Genomic DNA, 19,412 nt, shown 5'->3' on the forward strand with positions numbered 1-19,412 from the left:
GCTGTGTTTTGGATTTGTGCTGGAAACAGTGTTGATAATACAGGGAGGTTTTCGTTACTGCTGAGCAGTGCTTACACAGAGTCAAGGCCTTTTCTGCTCCTCACACCACCCCACCAGCGAGTAGGCTGGGGGTGCACAAGGAGTTGGGAGGGGACACAGCTGGGACAGCTGACCCCAAATGACCAAAGGGATAGTCCACACCATATGACGTCATGCTCAGCATATAAAGCTGGGGGAAGAAGGAGGAAGGAGGGGATGTTCAGAGTTATGGTGTTTGTCTTCCCAAGTAACCGTTATGCGTGATGGAGCCCTGCTTTCCTGGAGATGGCTCTAAACACCTGCCTGCCGATGGGAAGGACTGAATTAATTCCTTGTTTTGCTTTGCTTGTGTGCGCGGCTTTTGTTTGACCTATTAAACTGTCTTCATCTCAACCCATGAGTTTTCTCACTTTTACCCTTCCGATTCTCTCCTGCATCCCACCGGGAGGGGAGGGAGCGAGCGGCTGTGTGGGGCTGAGCTGCCTACTGGGGGTAAACCATGACACTCACCTTCAGTCACTTTATTGATCAGACTCCCTATTAGAGAAACATATCTTTACATGAAAGATCAGCACCTTATACCACCCATAATAAGTATTCTGCTAAAGTGGTATCCTCAGAGGGTAGTCTGAGAAGGCAAAAGTAAGGTGATTGAATGGTATCTGTGGTACAGTCGTCATGTTAATACCAGGTACTTGTGGATAGAAGAGCATGCATGCTGATAAGGTTGTGTGACATGTCATATACAGCAGAAGCATTTACAAAAAGTACAGCCATGTCCTGACCAAAGATCAGAGTCATAGCAAAGGTGCTGTGGGGCTTGTAGGCTTCAAGAGCGATGTGGCTGAGAGGTTGTATGGGCACAAGAGGAAAGTTGCTGCTGCGTTGTCTTCTGTGCAAGGAGGAACAAAAGCAAAAGGTGAGCTTGCTGACAAGACAGGCAGGGACTCAGCCACATTAGCATCTTTTTATGCTGGGGACAGCAGAGGCAGTGTTTTGGAAGGGAAACTGGGAATTCCTTTTAGGGAAATAATGGGAAAATAGCTGTGCCTTCAGCCTGGTAAGGAGGGTCTTGCTAGAAGTAAATGAGTGAGAGAGTGTTCAGAATAAAAACCTTGTGAGCACCTTGATGATAGAAGACAATGTTAAGGATTTCGGATAAGGGAGGTGAGGGGAACAGATGCCTGAAGTGAAAGGGAAGAGGTCTCCTGAACATACATCTTTCTATCTGTTGTACATAAGATCTTCTTGAAAGTTTAAAAACAGGCCTCCACAATGCGATTTTAAAAGATACAGTAGATTTTTACAATTTTACGGTAATCTCATGGCTTGTTGATATCTGACCTATGTTTTTGAACTTCACAGAATTGGAAGTACTGTGGTTTCTTCTTAGGATGTGAATAATAATCATGTCTGTCAGTTCATTACTGCTGCTGTTAAGACTGACCTGGGTGACCCTACCTGACCCAATTCAGTCATTCAGCTATATAATACAAACACTTCTTCTACCTTTCACCCCTCTCAGAAAAAAACACTCTGCTTGCAAATAAAGGAACTACTTCAGAAAATCCATACACAGTACCTGGGAAGGCTGCACAGTCTGTTTTCATTGTTTAACTAGTTGTATACTGGCTTTTTTACTTGCATATGTACATCTGTGTGCATAGAGAAGAGGGAAAAACATTAGAAGAAAGAGGTAAGGAGTATGTGTCAAACATTCCCCACTATATTTCTGCTGCTAACCAGTGCTAACCACTGGAGCTAACCACTGAATGGTGATTACACACTGGAAGACTGACTTTTGCATCACTATCTTCTAGACCTACGTAGTTTAGTGGAGGTACATGCTGTTATCATCTGTACTCCCTTGAGAAATTCAGTACTAGAGATTGTAAGGGGGTTCCTGGATCTTAATTTTAAGGGTCATTACTCCCAAAGAAGGCTGTGGAAGTTAATAGTTGATTCTGAATTCACTGTTAAAAGAAATGAGTATAAGGTAAAAGCAAATGGGAATTTACCGAATGGAAAGGTGTTTTCCACGAATCTGTTCACTGTACTTTCTATGTAAGAAATGCTGTTGAGTTTTAAGCACGGACTGGTATGATCTTCAGCAGTTTATTGGCCTGGAGAGTGAAAGCAACCATATAACAATACCTCCAGCATTTAGCTAAGCATTAACTGATTGCAAACCGAGGCTGAATGTTTCCTGCTAGACTGGGCAGTGTTCAAATCCCAGAATAAGACCCTTGCACGTTCTGAGATCCATAATATATTAATATAAATAAATATGTGTGTGTGTTCTCATATAAATATGTATAGTATATATACTGTGCTACAGTGTATATTGTTTATAGTGATACAGTGTAAACTATCTGATATCTATCTGTATTGTATCTAGTTTGTAAGTGCTGGCTAAATAAAAAGCAGATCACAGTATTTTGCACAGTTAAATAACATCATTCATGCCATAAGACATATGAACATACATCTATTCAAAATCTGGTACAGGAAGAAATAGATCATTAGAAAGCCAAACTTCAGTAATTATTTTATGTTAAACGGATACATACCAGTGAATGCCAGTGTGATGAGAAAACTGGACTTTAATGATTGACTTAGCTTTGAGTAAAGTAGACAGAAGGATTGAGATATGATTTAAGCCAGTGGTAGGCTGCATTTAACATAGAGTGAGAACAAAATTTTCCAGCTGGGTGGAAGATAAGGAGAGAAATGTACAGGAAAAGAAAGAAATAAAATAGGGCACATGAAAGGCTCTGAAACTGAGGAATAAACTGAGTGGAAGAATTAGGGTAGAGGATCTTGTGAGTATTTGATGAGAATCACATGATCTTTGCTGTTTCCTTGTCAATAGGTTGAAGAGGAGTTGAAATTTTGACAAGTATATTTTAATGGTTGTATGGGGAAAGCTTTACACTATACTGGTTGCTTTAATGTGAGGAAAATAATTAGTGATAGTTCTTTTATGATTGTCATGGGTGGCAGGTATATTTACCGTCTTAGCATCGAAGAGAAAGAGAGAGAGAGAAGAGGTTGGAGAATGAGTGGTTTACGGAGTAAAAAAGGTTTTACCGATAATGAATTGAGGGAAGTCAACGAGACTGGATCAAACTAGCACTCCACCCTGGCCAGTGGACCACATCAGTTATCCCTCAAGATTGTTTTGGAAACAGCAATGTACAACTTCAGAAGTAAAACACCAATAGGACAAATATTTTCCCTGCTCCCAATGTGTGTTGGGGTTCTTTTTCTGAAACTTGAAAATGAGCATAGCTTGCAGGAAAAAAAGGTTTTCTTTGAAACATCCAATCTGCTTTAAACACTACTATGTTCTTAATCTTCATGTTATTTTAAGCTAATAAATTTTGGAGGAGGGGGTTGCACTCAAAATCTTCCAGTTTAAAATACAGTCTTTTAAAATTTCATCAATTTTCCTTTGTCTTTGTAGAGGGAGGGAAAATGCATTCAGGTTCATAATTTGTCCTGCCACCTTCTATTTTGCATGCCACCCTCATTCATCTCTTCTCTAAACTGACTGTTCCAAATCCATTCAATCTTTTGGATGCCAAAACCTTCCATGTCGTAATTAATCTCCTCCTTTTTCTCTGAAGTCTTTGTTTTCTAAATTTTTTTGACCTGCAATGACCAGAGTTTAATACAATGTTCCAGATGATAGTGAACCATCACTTTATATTAATGGAATTTTAGTTTTCTTTCACTTGCCTTTTGCAACCTAATACTCTCTTGCTTTCTTTAACTGCCTGTACACTTTGCACTATGTTTTCCATTGAACTATACATGAAGAGTCCTAGGCCTTTTTTCTTAACTCTTACAGTTTTGTCAGGAACCAGGAGTTCATAGATGTAATCCTATTACTCCATCCACAGACATTTCTGAATATTGAATCCGGTTGTATGTTACTTTTTAAAGCTGCTCTATGAAAGACTTCAGTCCTCTCTGCTTTTAACTAACTTCAACATGCAGAAAGATTGTGACATTCTTATATTGTTATCATACAATAAAAAGTGTTTTAAAGCTTCATTTTTAAAGAAGTACTTTGCAACTGTTGCTTATAGCAACCCCTTGAGATTAGATTAGAAAGGATGATTGTATCCCATAAAATAATCTGGGTTTTCACTTATTCCTTATGAGATCATGTTGTCAGTATGCCAAAATGGTAGCTGACAGTAAACACTTGAAGAGGTGAGACTGTGCTGTAATGGTAGCGTTGAGAATGCTGAGGAGCTGCTGAACGCAAGGTAGGAGGGTATAGGGAGCACTGTATTTCCACCACCGTTACACAGTTCCCACACACATGGCTTTATTATCTTAATCACCATTTTAAGCACATGCTTTGGCAGGAGCTCCCCAGTTCTCAGGGAGAAAGGGAAAGAGAAATGTGCTGGTACCCTGTTGTTTTCTGAAGGATGTACAGGCTTTAACAGCCAAATTATTATTTATTCACTCATCTTTATAATACTGCCATCACCAGATTCTTGTGCACACCACAAGAAAATTGGCATTATACTTCTATTTTACATGTGCCAGATGTCCAATCTTTTCAGTACTTCTCCATATTTGTCAATCTTTTTCTGCATTTTCAACTGAACAGTCATCTGATTTTCTAAACATACTTCATTGACAGGAACATTTGAAAAATCCATAATACTTTCAAATTCCCTTACTCTGGACAAGTTTCTCTGCCCTACAATGTTGTCACCTGTTTATAGGCTGTATTTGCAGAATCCAGTGCTGAGTACTACCAGCCTGTCATGTTATGCTTCAGCCAACTTCACGGTCCACAAACACCTCTGGTGCTTACATCTTTCCTGCCTTTTGTCTTTGCTTTATTGTATCTCATGTGAATAACCTTTTCCCGTGAGACTGACATTAAACTTTATTGTCAGCCCTCCTTTATAGAGTTGCTTAAAATTTGACAACTTATTTTTATGAGATTTCATTTTTCCATCCATTTCTGCCTCTTATTATTTTGTTCTTACATGGATAGCAGGTTACTCTTAATAAGAATATAATCCATATTTAGTTTTTGAAGGTCCATAATCCCATTATTTTTTTCTTGACGTTCTTGTGAAGTTTGCCTTCAACACATGCTCATGGTTTTATGATGTTTTACCATGTTCTCCATCCATTTCTTCCATCCTTTCTCTCAATGGAAAGCCTGACCTCATTCAGCTACTCAGTACCCTGTGAAGCACTGATTTCTTTTTCTTTGCCCAACACAAACTTCCTTTAAATAAAATGTCTGATCTGTTTCTGCACGAAAATACTTTGTATTTGTTACATTATCAGGCCATCTGGGACAATGCTGCATAAACTCTAAGTGGTATTAATAATGTTGTTATTCTCTGTCCTTCTGGTCCTATATAATTAAAGCGCAGGTTTAAAGTGTACATTCCATGTTGACAATTTTATGCCTTTTTTTTTTCCCCCAGGGGGTTGATAAATTAATCTGTATCTAAACAATGTGCTAAAACCCCTCTAAATGGAATGTTGACTCTCTTAAGTATTAAACATTGGCAGTTTCAGCTGAGTAAAATTTTGCATGTTGAAGCTCTGAGTTAGCTCTTTGGGGAAAAGTAAAAGAAAAGTCTTTCTGCTAGATTCTAATACTGATGTCGTGACTTTGCATTGCCTTGATAGTTCTGCTGGACAACTGTTTTGGAATGACATTTTAAGGCAGTAGGAGCTGTCTTCTCTGCTGATGGCTACTGCTTCTGTAGCAGAGCTGGCAAGGAGACTATGTGCTTGCACTGCACTGCAGCCTTCCTGTCTCTGAGTTTAGTGTGATAGCCTAAACCACTGAGAAAAATGAGTTTGCACTGGAAGCTGAAGTGGTTGAGGAATGAGCAGGTGTTCTGTGATTGTGGGAGCAGGAGGAGGTAGAGCCAGTTGCCAAAATGCTGTTTCATTCCAGTGCAGTTGGATTTACCGGTGACCGTCAGGGTGTTGCTGAGAGGGTTTTGTCGTACTGCTCTGTCTGACTTCTCAATTGGTACAGAAGTCAGTTGGCTAAAACTAGCAATTCCCATTGCATGAAGTCAATTAGCAGGCAATGCATTGTCTGCCAAGTGCCTCTTGGGAAGATGCCTTCAGTAACAGGACTGCTTATCTCCAAGTAGCTGCCAGTGAAAATGGAAAGAGAATAAAGCCTGTGGTATCCTCTCTTTTTCCCTTCTGGTGTGATAAAGCTCAGAGCAAAATTAAGTATTCAGCATCTCAGTAAATGTAATTCTTAATCTTAATTGACTTTGTACAATTGTATCTGTACCAGTTACACCCTTTCTGCAAAATGAATTCTCCTCTTTATTATCTAAATAAACTCACACACAGCTAAATAAGAATACCTAAGCTTTTCTTTTCAGGGTCTGTCCGATCAATGTGATATTATTTGAGAAAGAAATACTTCATATTCCATATATATTTTAAAAAACAAAATAATTGGTTGAGCACCAAGACTCCCCTGGTTTCAGCGCATCTACTAATTCTGCAGGAAGCACAGAATTAAAAAGGTACAAAGATGCACCTTTGCCTCTAGGCCAAAGGCAAAGTTTTCAAACCATGAAACCTGCAGGAAACCTTTTGGGAACTTTAAAAAATTTCCAGTAGCCCTATTATTTTAATGTCTGTATTGTAAACGTTGTGAGGCAAAATACATTGCCCATGTATGTTACATATTAATAGTCTTCAAACTTCTGTTACTTAGTGTGCCTTACTTTAGCCTTTTTCCATTGACTTAGGCAAAGCATGATACATTATTCATTCATTAGAAACATCATAATTTGAGTTGATTTAGGTTTGTTGTTTAAACCTCTCCCCTTTTCCAGAAATTTTTATGGGATGCTCTTTCATTGGCATGTTCGGTCTATCGAGTGTAACCAACTCCAGTGGTATAATGCACCTAGCACTTTCCTCCTTTGTCATAGAGCTAATATATTAAAGGCAGTAAAGGTCATTCTTAAGGTTCAAAACTATTGCTTTAATTGGTTTTAGAAAGTATAGCTTTTCTAATGGCGATAGCATTTCTCAGCCTTTTTGCAGGCATTCCTTCCACATTTTAGTTTTTCAGCACCGCTAATCTCTTTTCACTTGGTTGCATTTTAGAATTCACCTTCTGCGTGAAAATTCTTTGAATGATCGTCAGAAATAACTCTGGTTCCCTTCAAATAGAGACTTTTTGGCACGTGTTCAAACAGACTACCAGAAACCTTACAAATAGCAACCCAGCAACAATTCTATTAATTGTACTGGTACCTTCTCTCAGAATGGTGTGAGTAAGTGACAGGCTCTTATTTCAAAAGAGGCCAAAAAGCCATTAATGAGCTAGACTACCTCGTGAAAATGCTGCTCTTACATTCTTCTGATTTTCTCTTCTCTTCTGTGACTTGAACTACCAGTCAAAAGTGGTTCTAAATCCTCTTTCCTTACTGTAGTACTATGAATAAAAGAAAATAAATACAATTGCAATGAGTGTTTCTAAGGATCGTGGGAGGGGGAATTACCTGCTCTGATGACCACAGCTTTGTAGAAATGATTATTTAAGCAAACAAGCATGGAATTAAATTCATTTTTTTCTTCATTTTTGTTTATATTAAAAACATTTAAGTAATCAAAGGAAGGGCTTAATTAAATTTGCTTCTTTTTTAGAAGGATACCAGTCACTACATTGGTGTTTTGGGGAGGAGAGGTTTGCTGGAGGGGAGGGTGACTGGAGGATTGCCACTGTCAACTAAGCGCCGGAGGAAGGTTTGCTGGAGGGGAGGGTGACTGGAGGATTGCCACTGTCAACTAAGCAACAGTTTTATAAATAATTTTAGTCTTTGTAAGAGGCAGAAAAGACCCTAAACCACATAATACATGAAATGAAAAAACCATATAGGAGTCAGGAATTTTAACAGTTTATCTTCATAATCTAGTGTAGTGAAAAGTCACTGATTTCTTAATTACTATGGCCTTCAAGATAAAGTTGTTCTTTCTTGTGAATGGAGCTTTCTAATGTTTGAATGCCAAAACTAGAAGCTGTACGGTTGTTTCATGATAACTTTATTTACACTTCCCATGATAGTTTCCTAATTTGTCCCCTCAGTCTTGTCTCATCTTACCTTCCTGATTTCTACTATTTTTCTTCATGTTTTCATCTTTCTCCCTCTCATTCTCCCTTATACTTTGTTTTTATAAGTCTGTTGATTAATGATTGTGTATTACGCCAAGCACTCAACTACATCTTTATGAGCTGTGTGATATTAAGCAGGATTAAAAGCTCCTGAGATTGGTTCTTACAGTACCACTCAAATTATATTAAAGGAGAAGGGGGAAAAAAAAGGGAAAGGAGAGAAAGGGGAAAAAGAAGGAAAAGAAGGGAAAGGAAATGAGATCTGACAGAATGGAACTTGACAGATAGAGTTTAACCAAGATAGAGTGACGAGTGACCTGATCACACTGCAGACACTGGGGAAGTGCTTTGCGTAAATGTGGAATTTTATTTGAGAACTGGGAGTTCTATGTATGTATGTCTTACAAGCTAAGCTTGGCATGTGTACAGTTTCACTATTTCTGTTGTCTTTTAAAATTCGTCCTTAGCTAAAAGTCCGAAGTACAGCCTTAAATAAATAGCTATTGAACAGACTCTCTTACACTGAGATGCAAAGATGCTTCTAAGGATGACCTTTTACAGAGAAAAGTCACTTGGAAAGGGTTTAGGCACATTTATTGAAGGCAGTTCAAAGACTCACATGGCAGGAAAACTTAACCGTCACAGATAAGGCAGCTTTCTCTATTTTTAGCAGCTCAAAGTGCGATTCGGCTGTCTACAGTAGCCTGGCAGGAATGAGAGCAAACCCTGCTTCTTCGCAGCTTGAAAGGAATGGGTCTGAACACTGGGGGAGGATGCAATAAGTTACGAGACATTAAATTGATGATTGTTTTCCAGTGTCTGCATTTCATAGAATCATTGAGGTTGGAAAAGACCTCTTAGATCGTCGAGTCCTTTTGTTTCTGCTTTCTAGTTTAAATCAAAACATTGGTCTTTTTAGGACTTATACAGAATGTTAGCTCATAAATATTATTTTCCTTTTAAACAGGTAAGCTGTCAGCCAGAAGTCTTGCACATCCAGTGAAGTTCTGGAAAGGTTTTGCCAAGTTGGTTTCTATATATACATATGTATACAGAGTCATTGGTCTTGTTTCTCTGTGTATTGTTAAGATTTTTAGTTGGTTGCAAGAATCCGCTATAACTGTATCTATCTTTTTCCAGAAAATATGTTAACCTTCCGATGCTAGCATAAATAGATCTCTTTGGTCTCACTATAAAATGTTTCACAGCCATCTAATTAGTCTTATGGCTTTTTTTGAAACTTTTCTGATTTATCAAAATCTTTTCTTAATTCCTGACATAACAAATGCATACAATACAGGCAGTGTATGCAGGTGTCAAGTGAAAAGATTATGTCTACTTATGGATAAAAAAATTAAAATAATTATTATAGCATTCAGTTGCTTATGAATATTGATACATACTTTGGTCAGTACCTTCCAAACTTTTGAGCAACTTCATATAGCTGCTATGTTTTTAAAATTAACTTTTCTCATATATGCTTCTCTTCAATTGTACTTCATGTGTACTTTTCTTCAAATCTCTTATCTTCTTCCCTTCCCAAAGGATTTTAAGACAAATGTTTTTAAGACCAATCCTGACTAATGCATTGGACTTGACATTCAAATTTTTTACTAGTCGACTGGGGAGGCATTCTGACTTTTCAGTGAAATATAGAGCTTTTGCTTCTGTTTTGCTTAAAATTTACTGCATTTTTATGTCCAGAAGCTTATATTAAAGTACATGATTTTTAGATGCATTATTATTAGTTATAATGTATTAGTTACATGCTTATCTTTTCCCTAGAATTTTGTTCAGAAGAATTCCCAGGAGTATGGCTTTACATATGGAGGAGGACCAAAAAAGGATCCAAATGAAATGGAAATATCTGGTGCAAAATAGCTGACATGAAACTAAAATTTTAGCATCAATATACACTGTGACTGAACTTTTCCACATTCTGCAGCACCTAATTTTAAAGGCCGTCCCTGGCCCTGTTTAGTCTGTTGATGCAAATAGGGCCATTAACTCTGAAAATCTTTGCATGAAAATAAACCTAATACTACTTCATAATTCTAGTAGAAAGGTTTTATGACTTGCCACTCCCTGTCATAAGTGACACTTGGTTTAGACTGTTCATCTGTGGCATCAATGATGTGAATACAGTTCTCTCTATATACTTTTCTTTGATCGTGGGAAGGTCATTATTTCTTAGCAAAACCAGTATTTATGCCCATTGCAATATAAAACAAAATGGTGTGTTTGCTTTATCAAAAATGTAGAAATTTGCTAAAATCTTAACATCTTTCATATGATACATGCATATAAACACACAATAATTACATGTGAATAACAAAAAGTACATTTTCTGTGAGGCAATGTATTGAATAAATGTTAAACAAATTAAAATTGGGCAGAGGATTCTACTGAGGTATTAACTTCTTTACCTTAGTATATTTAATTTGCCAATACGGATTTCACTGAATTACATTTAACTTATCTTTGGGATTCCTACCTTAAAATTTCTCAGGCAAAACTTAAAATATATTCCATTTGACTGCCTCAAAAATAGATGGTTTTGCTGATTTGATAGCTAATGCTGTCTGCTTAACACACACGAGAGAAATGATTTGTCATGCTCTTACTCAAATATCTTCCTAATCTGAAAATTACTGGTAAATCACGTGGCTTTATGCTTTTTTTCCTTTTTTTTAAAACTTTCTTATTTTAATTGTCAGAAATTCTTGTAGGTAGAATATTTAATCTGTTCTTTGTTAGCGTGTGTTCTATGCTGCCATTGTTCACATCTTTGGCTTTCTTCATACCCTTGTGTCCTATCTTAAAAACTAATTAAATTCAGAGCACAGAGAATCATTTCAATAGTCAAGAGTCAAGAGGACGTAGAGACACAGAACACAACAACTGGACAAGAAACATGTGAAACCAGTGCTGGTTTCCAGAGACACTGGAAGTAGGTACTGGCCAGAATGAACACCGTTCCACCTCTGGGGGCTTTGTGCAAGTTCCTGGTGGGTATTGAAGTAGAAGAGGCACCTTGTACGACCTCTCTGTATGCTTCCAAGGGAAAGAAAATAACTCCAGCATGGAATAAATGAGTATTTTATACAGCGTGAAGGGAAGCTAGTGAAGGCCCACCTAGCTCTTCCAGAAAAACCCCTCATAGATCTCTGACAGCTGTGCCACACTCCAAAGGTGGTGTTACTCTTAGATTTTATTTTCACATATGGCTCTACACTACTGCTAACTTTTCCTCAGCGATAATGTGAATGAAGTTACTCTAAAAGAAACTATGGATACTGACTTTTTGCTATTTTGTGTTTCATCATCAATGAAATGCTTTCTTTGTTATTTACATGTTGCTAAATACACGGTCCGGTAAGCAGCAACCACTTGTGAAAAGTGTTCTCAGTTAAAAAACTTCATTTAGATTTTTGTGGCAAATTTATGGTGTAAGTCCGTGTATTGTTTAACAGGTAGTAAGGACTCCTGCCACACTGTTGGTCTCGCACAACAGCAGGATTCTCAAGCTAGTGGTGTTTCTGCTCAATGAGAACAGGTTGACAAGTCACTGCTTGTGATGAGCCAAGAGTATAGCAGGATTACATCTATTTCTTGTGAACTTAATACGGTTACTCTGAACAGCTCAAGTAGTTTTTGTAGTATGACAACTCTCATCAAAAATAGGCTAATTAGAGAGGCTTTAACTTGACTCTAGGTGACTTGGGCTAATTGCACTGGAGCCACGCTCTGACAGATGCCAAAGTACTGAGCAAATAATTCTTTAAGAAGTGGTGCATTTTGCCTACAACCTGAATCTGTAACAATTAAGGAATGTAAAGCCTATCATCATTAATGGTGCTGTAGGGTTCAGAGCATGAGATGGCCCTTTCTGTGATGAAAAATTAAACAAATACAGGTTTGGGACTTGCTTTTGAGTAAATGCGATGAATTGTTTAATAACTTTAGAATGACAATTCTTGTTACTTTTTTGATGTAATGCAGACTAAGGAGTAGTCTGTCATTTACAATCAATCCCCTGAGGAAATATTTGATAGAACAATTAGACTGGATGTTAAGAGTTTGGCAAGCTTTAGGGCAACATTGACAGTGATTCTTTATATGCAAATATTTAGGAAACTGTCAACCAGATTTATTAATACACAGAATTAGAGCCTGAAATTCTAAAGTGCAAGTAATATAACCGTTCAAAATACATCTTTTGTTTTGTTAGACATGGATGATATCACAGATTTCAACAGAATTCTTTTGCTGCTAAAGTTAGAAGCGACATTTAATGGATATAAGCAGTCTGGAGGTGCAGTTGTTGAGAAAGAAAAAAAGGTACTTTGTTTAATAGCCTCAAGGATTCCTGTAGCAAAGGGAGACCATTACTGTTCCCTTATTTTAAAAACAAACAAAAAACCCCAAAAACCTGGCAGATGTTGCATATGATGAGAGATGTGTTGGCTGTGTATTGCAGTTCTTCAGATGCAGGAGCTGCACTGAATCCCATCACTGAAATCTATTTTCTGTTTTCTGACAGCTGTTTTTGCCATTTACTTTAAAAGCAGATGGGGAAAATGCAAAGAAGAGCTGTCAATTTTATTACCATGTATAATCAGCATCTGTGCAATACATCAGACTCATTGCACAGCATACACTTTCTTCTCTATAGTAAAAATTCTTTTGGGATTTCTTGACAAGCTTCTTGCAGACTTTTTGTAAATGAGTAGATGCTGGAATTAAAAGTATAGATTAATTAACTGCTAAAGCCACTATTGTATTGACCAGATTTAATTAATCGAGATGTTATGTTCTGATTGTTTAATTATAAAATATATGGCTAATTTGCTGCTCCATATTCGAATTCGTGTTTTCTTAAGGAAGATGTTTTGTTTTATTTTATTGTTATGAAATACTTTTTTTAGATATATCTCTGACCCCTTAACATGTATTTAGGTGCAGCACATCTCTGTGCGGTATTTTTTACCTTTCTCTACTGAGCAGGTTTAGTATATTGTACCCCATCTGCATGATTTAAAATAAAAATGATTCTGTAGAGAACAGGGTGTTCTTCATTCCCAGTCTGCCCTCTTTCCTGGTGCAGAAGTCTTTCATAGAAATTACTTTTTATAGTGGGAAAATAAGCTAGTTTAAAAGTGTCAGTATAAATAAGCATGTTGTCTTTCTCTGTAAGTGCGGAAGTAGTAATCAGTAATGGTGTGCTGCAGGCTTGTAGTAGAGAACAGCATCCTCCTGGAAAGTGTCACAGGGCTCTCTGGGGACTGGGTGGGAAGAATCCATCTACTGGCTGGGGACCTACTTTGATTTGATTTGATTTGATTAGGTTGGAAGTCACAACTGCAGAAGCACCTTTGTTTCTTAGAATAGTAGGTGGTTGTACATTACGGTGTCTGCAGTGATAAGCAGGGGGGAAAGATTTAGAAAAAGAAATGTTCACAGTACATTTCCTAGATAGGAAAGATTAGGGAATAGTCTTCAAAAAAGGTTTCAACCAGTTTGGCAGTGTTAAAAGACAGTAAAACACTTATGTGTTGATGCAGGACTTCTTTGAAGTGAAACACTAAAAGGAGCAGGAGACTTAATACTAAGAGCATTAATTAGCGTTTGTGTGGTGATGGGCAAAGTACTTCTTATACATGAGGCAGTGCAAGCTTTGATGAAGCATGTACTTAACTGTCTTCCTCCATTATCTTATCTTATTAAATATGCTACTAAAATTGACTGTGGCTTTTGAAAAAGAAACCACCCAGCCATGTTTATGATACATAGATGATCATTTATAAAAAAGAATGACTTCTGGGATGACTTTGAAAGGAGATGTTGTGCACAAAATTTAATACAAGTTCCATGGAAAAATACTGATATTAGCTTTTTGTTCTTCTGTAATATAATGGTACTTCTGGCCATGTCATTTGCAAGCACTTAATAGCTGATTTTTTCAGTAATAGAGAACTACAATCCATCCTATTCCAGAATTAAAAATGTTTTATTTAATATGAGGAATTTATGTAAAGGAGTTTTTAATTACTATGGGTTTTATCAGTAGAATGCAAATTTTCTTTAGAAATTAGTCTATCTGTGCTTTGTGACCCTGGAATAGATCTAATTAGATTTTTTCTGGAATAGTGGATGCAAATTTGCACTCTGTGAAATTCAGCTGATTCTAGGAAGATAAAGCAGAAGATTAGAGGATAACAAAGCTTAAAAATGTGAATTTGATTTACTTTCTTTACAAAGTGGGGTATAAAAGATTTTCCTTCTATATTTATATAATCGTATTTTTCCTTTCTTATACTAATCTCATTTTCTAAAATGTGATGTGTTTTAGTGCGTACACTTTGGCGTGAGTTAAGAAAAGACATACTTAGATGATCCTACTATAACAAATCCTTTATCCAGAAGAGCTTGTAAATTTATCCCAGTACTGCACAGTCTGTCTATTAGACCATAAATTTCTCACTAAAAGGAAATGTTAGGTAAAGTTGATACAGAGTTCATTTTACATATCCACCAGAGAATTGGTAGTTCATTCTATTAGAACTGCTAGAAAATTAGCTTTCAGAAATATACTGTAGTAGGACTTCTTCAGGTTTTGGACCCATATAATTTGTAGGCAAATTGGACAGCAGTAAATTAAATCTGCTATTCCATCTTCTCATAAAAAATGGCATACATGTATCCTGTAAGGTACTTCAGTTTATAGAACTAATATATTTTTAAATTAAAAGGTAAACTAGAAAATGCTTTGAATCTTAGTTTAACACTAGACCTTGTCTTTCTCAAGTTGCATGCCATATTGTGTCTAGTTAAGAGCATTATATGTTTAAAGATAGGTGGACGTAGAATGGAGCCCCTCTAGCACTAGGTTACAAATCTCTACATCATGGGCTAATAAGCAGCATTTATAAATGAGGCTTGTGACAGCCTCATGTGGGAGCATTGCCACTGCAAAACCTGTCTTTCCCATATACACAGAGGCATTTTTCCCCAGTGTCTCCCTCTCCAGCAATTCAAGTCCTCCTCTGTAATATGGCCTAATCCTTTCCTGTCCTTTTCAGCCCCCCTTTCCTTTTCCAGTCCTCTGCGTATGCCTTACATGTTTCCATGTGCAAGATATTCTTTGACTGGTTTCCAGAGCTACATATCTGATAAATATCTGGTCAGGCTATCCCTGGTAGTTAGGCAGTTAGTTGCTGCCAAATAGAGTGTGTAACAGGAATGGATGGATGGCTGCCATTCCCTTCATGGCTGGGTTAATTTGGTTTCTCAACTCCTTCCCATTGTTAAAATAAGGAAATGTTTAGAAATTTATTATCTGAAGATTTTACCTCTCTTTGACCTAGCCAGCTGAATAGAAAACTATCTAGATGATAAGCATGCATACTCTTTATTTTCTGGGGAAACTAGGCTAAAAATGTAGTATAAGAACAGAAAATACTTGGGTTTGGTCTAATTTGGTGTTGACCTTTAACTTAAGCAAGTTTTTACTTATTCAGATGTTTGCCTTCTGCATCTACTCAAGTGTGCTGGAGAAGAGTGACTTTGTTTCTTTATAGCCTAGTCAGTACTCTTGGTCTGATGCAAAACGTGTTTCATGGGTCCGAAAGGCTCGGCCAAGGCGAAGAAAGTATATGAAAGAATATCATGTTTATGGAAAAAGTTAACAGTCTTGTGCCATGGGATTCCTTGCAGTGTTTAAAACATACCTGAAAACTGTAGCAAGGTGGCAACATTTTCCTAGTTAAGGACTTTTTAAAAACATGAACTCAGTCTAAAACAGCTCTGATGAAATGAGATTTTCTGTGTGTTCGGAAGATTTTTGAGGCTTTTTTTTCTTGGCTTCTTTATAAGCCATTCAACAACAAATTCTGCTAAGGTAAAGCATGGTCAGACTTAAGAGATTTTGAGTATTAAATGTATGGATATCTCCATCTGAACAAAACTTCACAAAGGCAGCAAAAAATCTTTCTTCAGTTCAGCTATACTGTGATCAGACTCTGGAGAAACTTTACAAAACAAAACAGTTGTTTTAAGAATAGTTTCTTGGAAAGACTTACTCAAAGTGAATATATAGCTTATTAGTTACACTGCACACACAGAATACTCATATGTCTCTTTATCAGAGCAAAAGTGAAACAGAAGAGAGTTAATAGGACAAGGCTATAAGGAAAAAAATAGGCTAATATTCCTGCATCTAGATTTAAAAAGGCTTTTTGACCTTAGATTCCGAGTCAACGTCCAAGTAATTTAAAATAATGCAGTAAATTCTACAGAATTTTGATTCCTTATATGAAATAGATTTCTGGCATTGTCTTTATGTACGTAGATCGTAGTAAGAGTTGATACCTGTGCATGTAAGAGGGAAATAGAAAGCTTATTAGATAAGCGTGGTATGTAGTTCAAATAATACTGCCTTTTCCTGTTGTACTTTTTAGTATAAATAGTTTCATTCCTTATGTCTACACAATAGAAATTTTTACACTGCTGTAACCATGAAATACTGTGGTGTGTGAAGAAGTAGCTTCTATTTTAAATGTGCTTATTGCTGAATCTGTTTTGACTTGCTGGCAAGTGGGCCATAGGTCTGTATCAGCATAGATTTCCCATATGCAAAGCTCTGAAAGTTCAAAAAATTCTTGGAAAACTGTTTCCATCAGCGAATTCACACTTTGCAGTATGGCAAGCTTCAGTCACAGTCACTATACATACAAAGCAAACGTGGCCAGTAACATGAACTACAATTTTAGATTAAAACACTTGTCTAAAAAAGTTAGAGGTGTGGCTGTGCAATCCTAGTATTATATCTTAAAGAAAATGTGTTACGTACTGTATCTAAAGAAATCATGTGTGCATGTTTAAAAATATGGCATTTGCCTTACTGTAGGTAGCAACATACATTATTTGTTCTGAAGGAACATTCCTCTCCCCTTTCCTATGGTTTGCATGTTTCAATGATTAATTCACAGAAGTCTTTAGACATTTCTGAAAAAAACTATAAAAATTGCTGTATGTGAATAACAGACATTTCTAAATAAAACTATAAAAATTGCTGTATGTGAATAATACATTGGGAGTCAATTAACACTAACTCAAGTTTGAATTTTTTAATGACAATTCTAGCTTAAATTTTACAAAAATCTTGTGTGCTCTGAAAATAAGTTTTCTTTGGATACAAAATCAAGATTGGATTTTAATTTACATTACACTCTATAGGTTAAAAGGTTTGGTTTTACAGACAAAACCAGATTCTTTTGTAATGAAAGCTGAAATGAAATTACCTTGTTTCTCAAGATAAAAAATATACTGAAAAAGAAAGCAAAAGCAGCCTTCTGTGTTAAAGTCTATCCCTCCTAGTTTGTTATGGCTTTAGATTGCTGATTGGCTTGGGGTTTGTATTTTTATGTTGTTGCTATTCTTTTGCAGACGGTTAGAACAAAATTCAATCAAGGTCATACCTCCTGGAGCTTTCTCACCATATAAAAAGCTTCGAAGAATGTACGTACCCAATAATTTAGATTTAATTTTTTATTTTCATATATATACACACACACACATATATAAAAAAATAAAAAACAAGTCAAGGTCATACAGAGGAACTGCAGTCAATGTGTGAGCATTTAAGAAATTTGACTGCTGAAAGATTAACTGATATGGCAGCCTGATTATTAAGACTGTATAGCATCTTTGTCACATTAATAATAATGGTTCTTTACCAAGTATTGAAATTATTTAATATGGTCCTGCATAGAAGCAATATGTTACTGTAGTGAATATTTTATAAAAAAAATAAATTAATGGGGATAAGCCACTGTTATTTCGGAATATCTTTGAGGCTGTATAGTCCTGTGGCCATAGCAAACAGAGTATTCTTTATAAAATGTACTTAAGCAATTAGGAAGACTAAATCTTTTTGTCACTTTTTTTTTAAACATTTGAAAGGTCTATTTTTAATCATGCATTTTGTTTCAGTGTACTGGCAATTTTAGTGGTTTTATATTAAAATTCTTCGGCAGTCTCTCACATAAATACTTTAATTTCTCTCTCCCTTCCATGCCTAATTCTAATTACATATTATTTTAACGTTTGCTATTTTGAAAATAGCTTGAATTAATTGAATCAAATTTCATTTATTTCAGTGACCTGAGCAATAACCAGATCTCTGAAGCAGCTCCCGATGCTTTCCAGGGTTTACGTTCACTCAATTCACTGTAGGTATTTGTTTGACCTGTAAAAACAGAAGCAAATTTCTCATAATCTTATAGTGAAATTATTTTGGATCTTTGGATCCCTGCAGAACTTTGATCAATTCTGAAAGCTGTAAAAATGATTTCAGAATGTTAGAGTGATAATTGAATATTGTATCACAGCTGGACACTAAAAATGTATGGGTTTTTTATAAATACATTCATGGCAAAGAATTGAACAAAATCAAACATTTCTTTTATTCCCCAGTTAGTTGTTTTTACAAACAGCAAATCCACTTATCAAGGTCCCTTGGTAAGGCTGTAAACAGTGAGGTGCTGATTCTGCTGAGAGCTCTTTGAGCAACACACCTTTTGGGAAAATGTGTGATCCTGCTACCTCACAGGACCACAAGGATCTTGCAAGTATCAAGTTGTTGCTGTTAAATTCCCTTCAGGAAAATGGAAATTTCTTTATTTTTAAAGTCAAAATCATACAGTATACGCCTTTTGTAATGGTGGCTTTGTTTGCTTTATTATTTCCTGGTACAGTGTCCTCTATGGCAATAAAATTACAGAACTTCCAAAGGGCCTATTTGAAGGACTCTTTTCTCTGCAATTGCTGTGAGTATTTTTTTAGTATTTATTCTATTTTGGGATAACTCAGAAGGGGAAACACAATAAGAGATTTATTCCTGGAGAAGAACTGGCAGGAAATCCCGTATGTAAGATCAGAGTATAATAAAAACAAATTGTGTTAAAGCCAAAGGAGTCAAGACTGTTGTAGGCCAGCTTGCCATTCATCCACAAATTTGATCATATCTCAGTTAATGTCTCAGCCTAAAATGATTAAAATGAAACTATTCTCTTGTGTGGAATTTATAAGGATAAAACACATAAGATATGATACTGTCTTGCTCTGTAAACAGCAAATAGTATGTATAAAGTTGTGTGGGAACCATAGAAGGAATATTTGTTTGTTTTATACAGAGAAAATACGTAGTGCAAATGCTATGTAA

At 36.4% G+C, this 19,412-nt stretch overlaps 1 protein-coding gene across 1 annotated transcript in view; it reads left to right on the top strand.

The window, feature by feature from the left end:
- The window catches only part of SLIT2 (slit guidance ligand 2), a 282,933-nt gene that overhangs the window by 190,099 nt on the left and 73,422 nt on the right, over positions 1–19,412 (top strand). Inside the window, exons 11-13 of the mRNA XM_009279136.1 lie at positions 17,636–17,707; positions 18,349–18,420; positions 18,946–19,017. Of these exons, the coding sequence (XP_009277411.1) occupies positions 17,636–17,707; positions 18,349–18,420; positions 18,946–19,017 (216 nt within the window). The remainder of the gene's footprint in view (positions 1–17,635; positions 17,708–18,348; positions 18,421–18,945; positions 19,018–19,412) is intronic.

Source organism: Aptenodytes forsteri, unplaced genomic scaffold, assembly GCF_000699145.1.
Source record: "Aptenodytes forsteri isolate BGI_AS27 unplaced genomic scaffold, ASM69914v1 Scaffold242, whole genome shotgun sequence".
Classification (NCBI taxonomy): Eukaryota; Metazoa; Chordata; class Aves; order Sphenisciformes; family Spheniscidae; genus Aptenodytes; species Aptenodytes forsteri.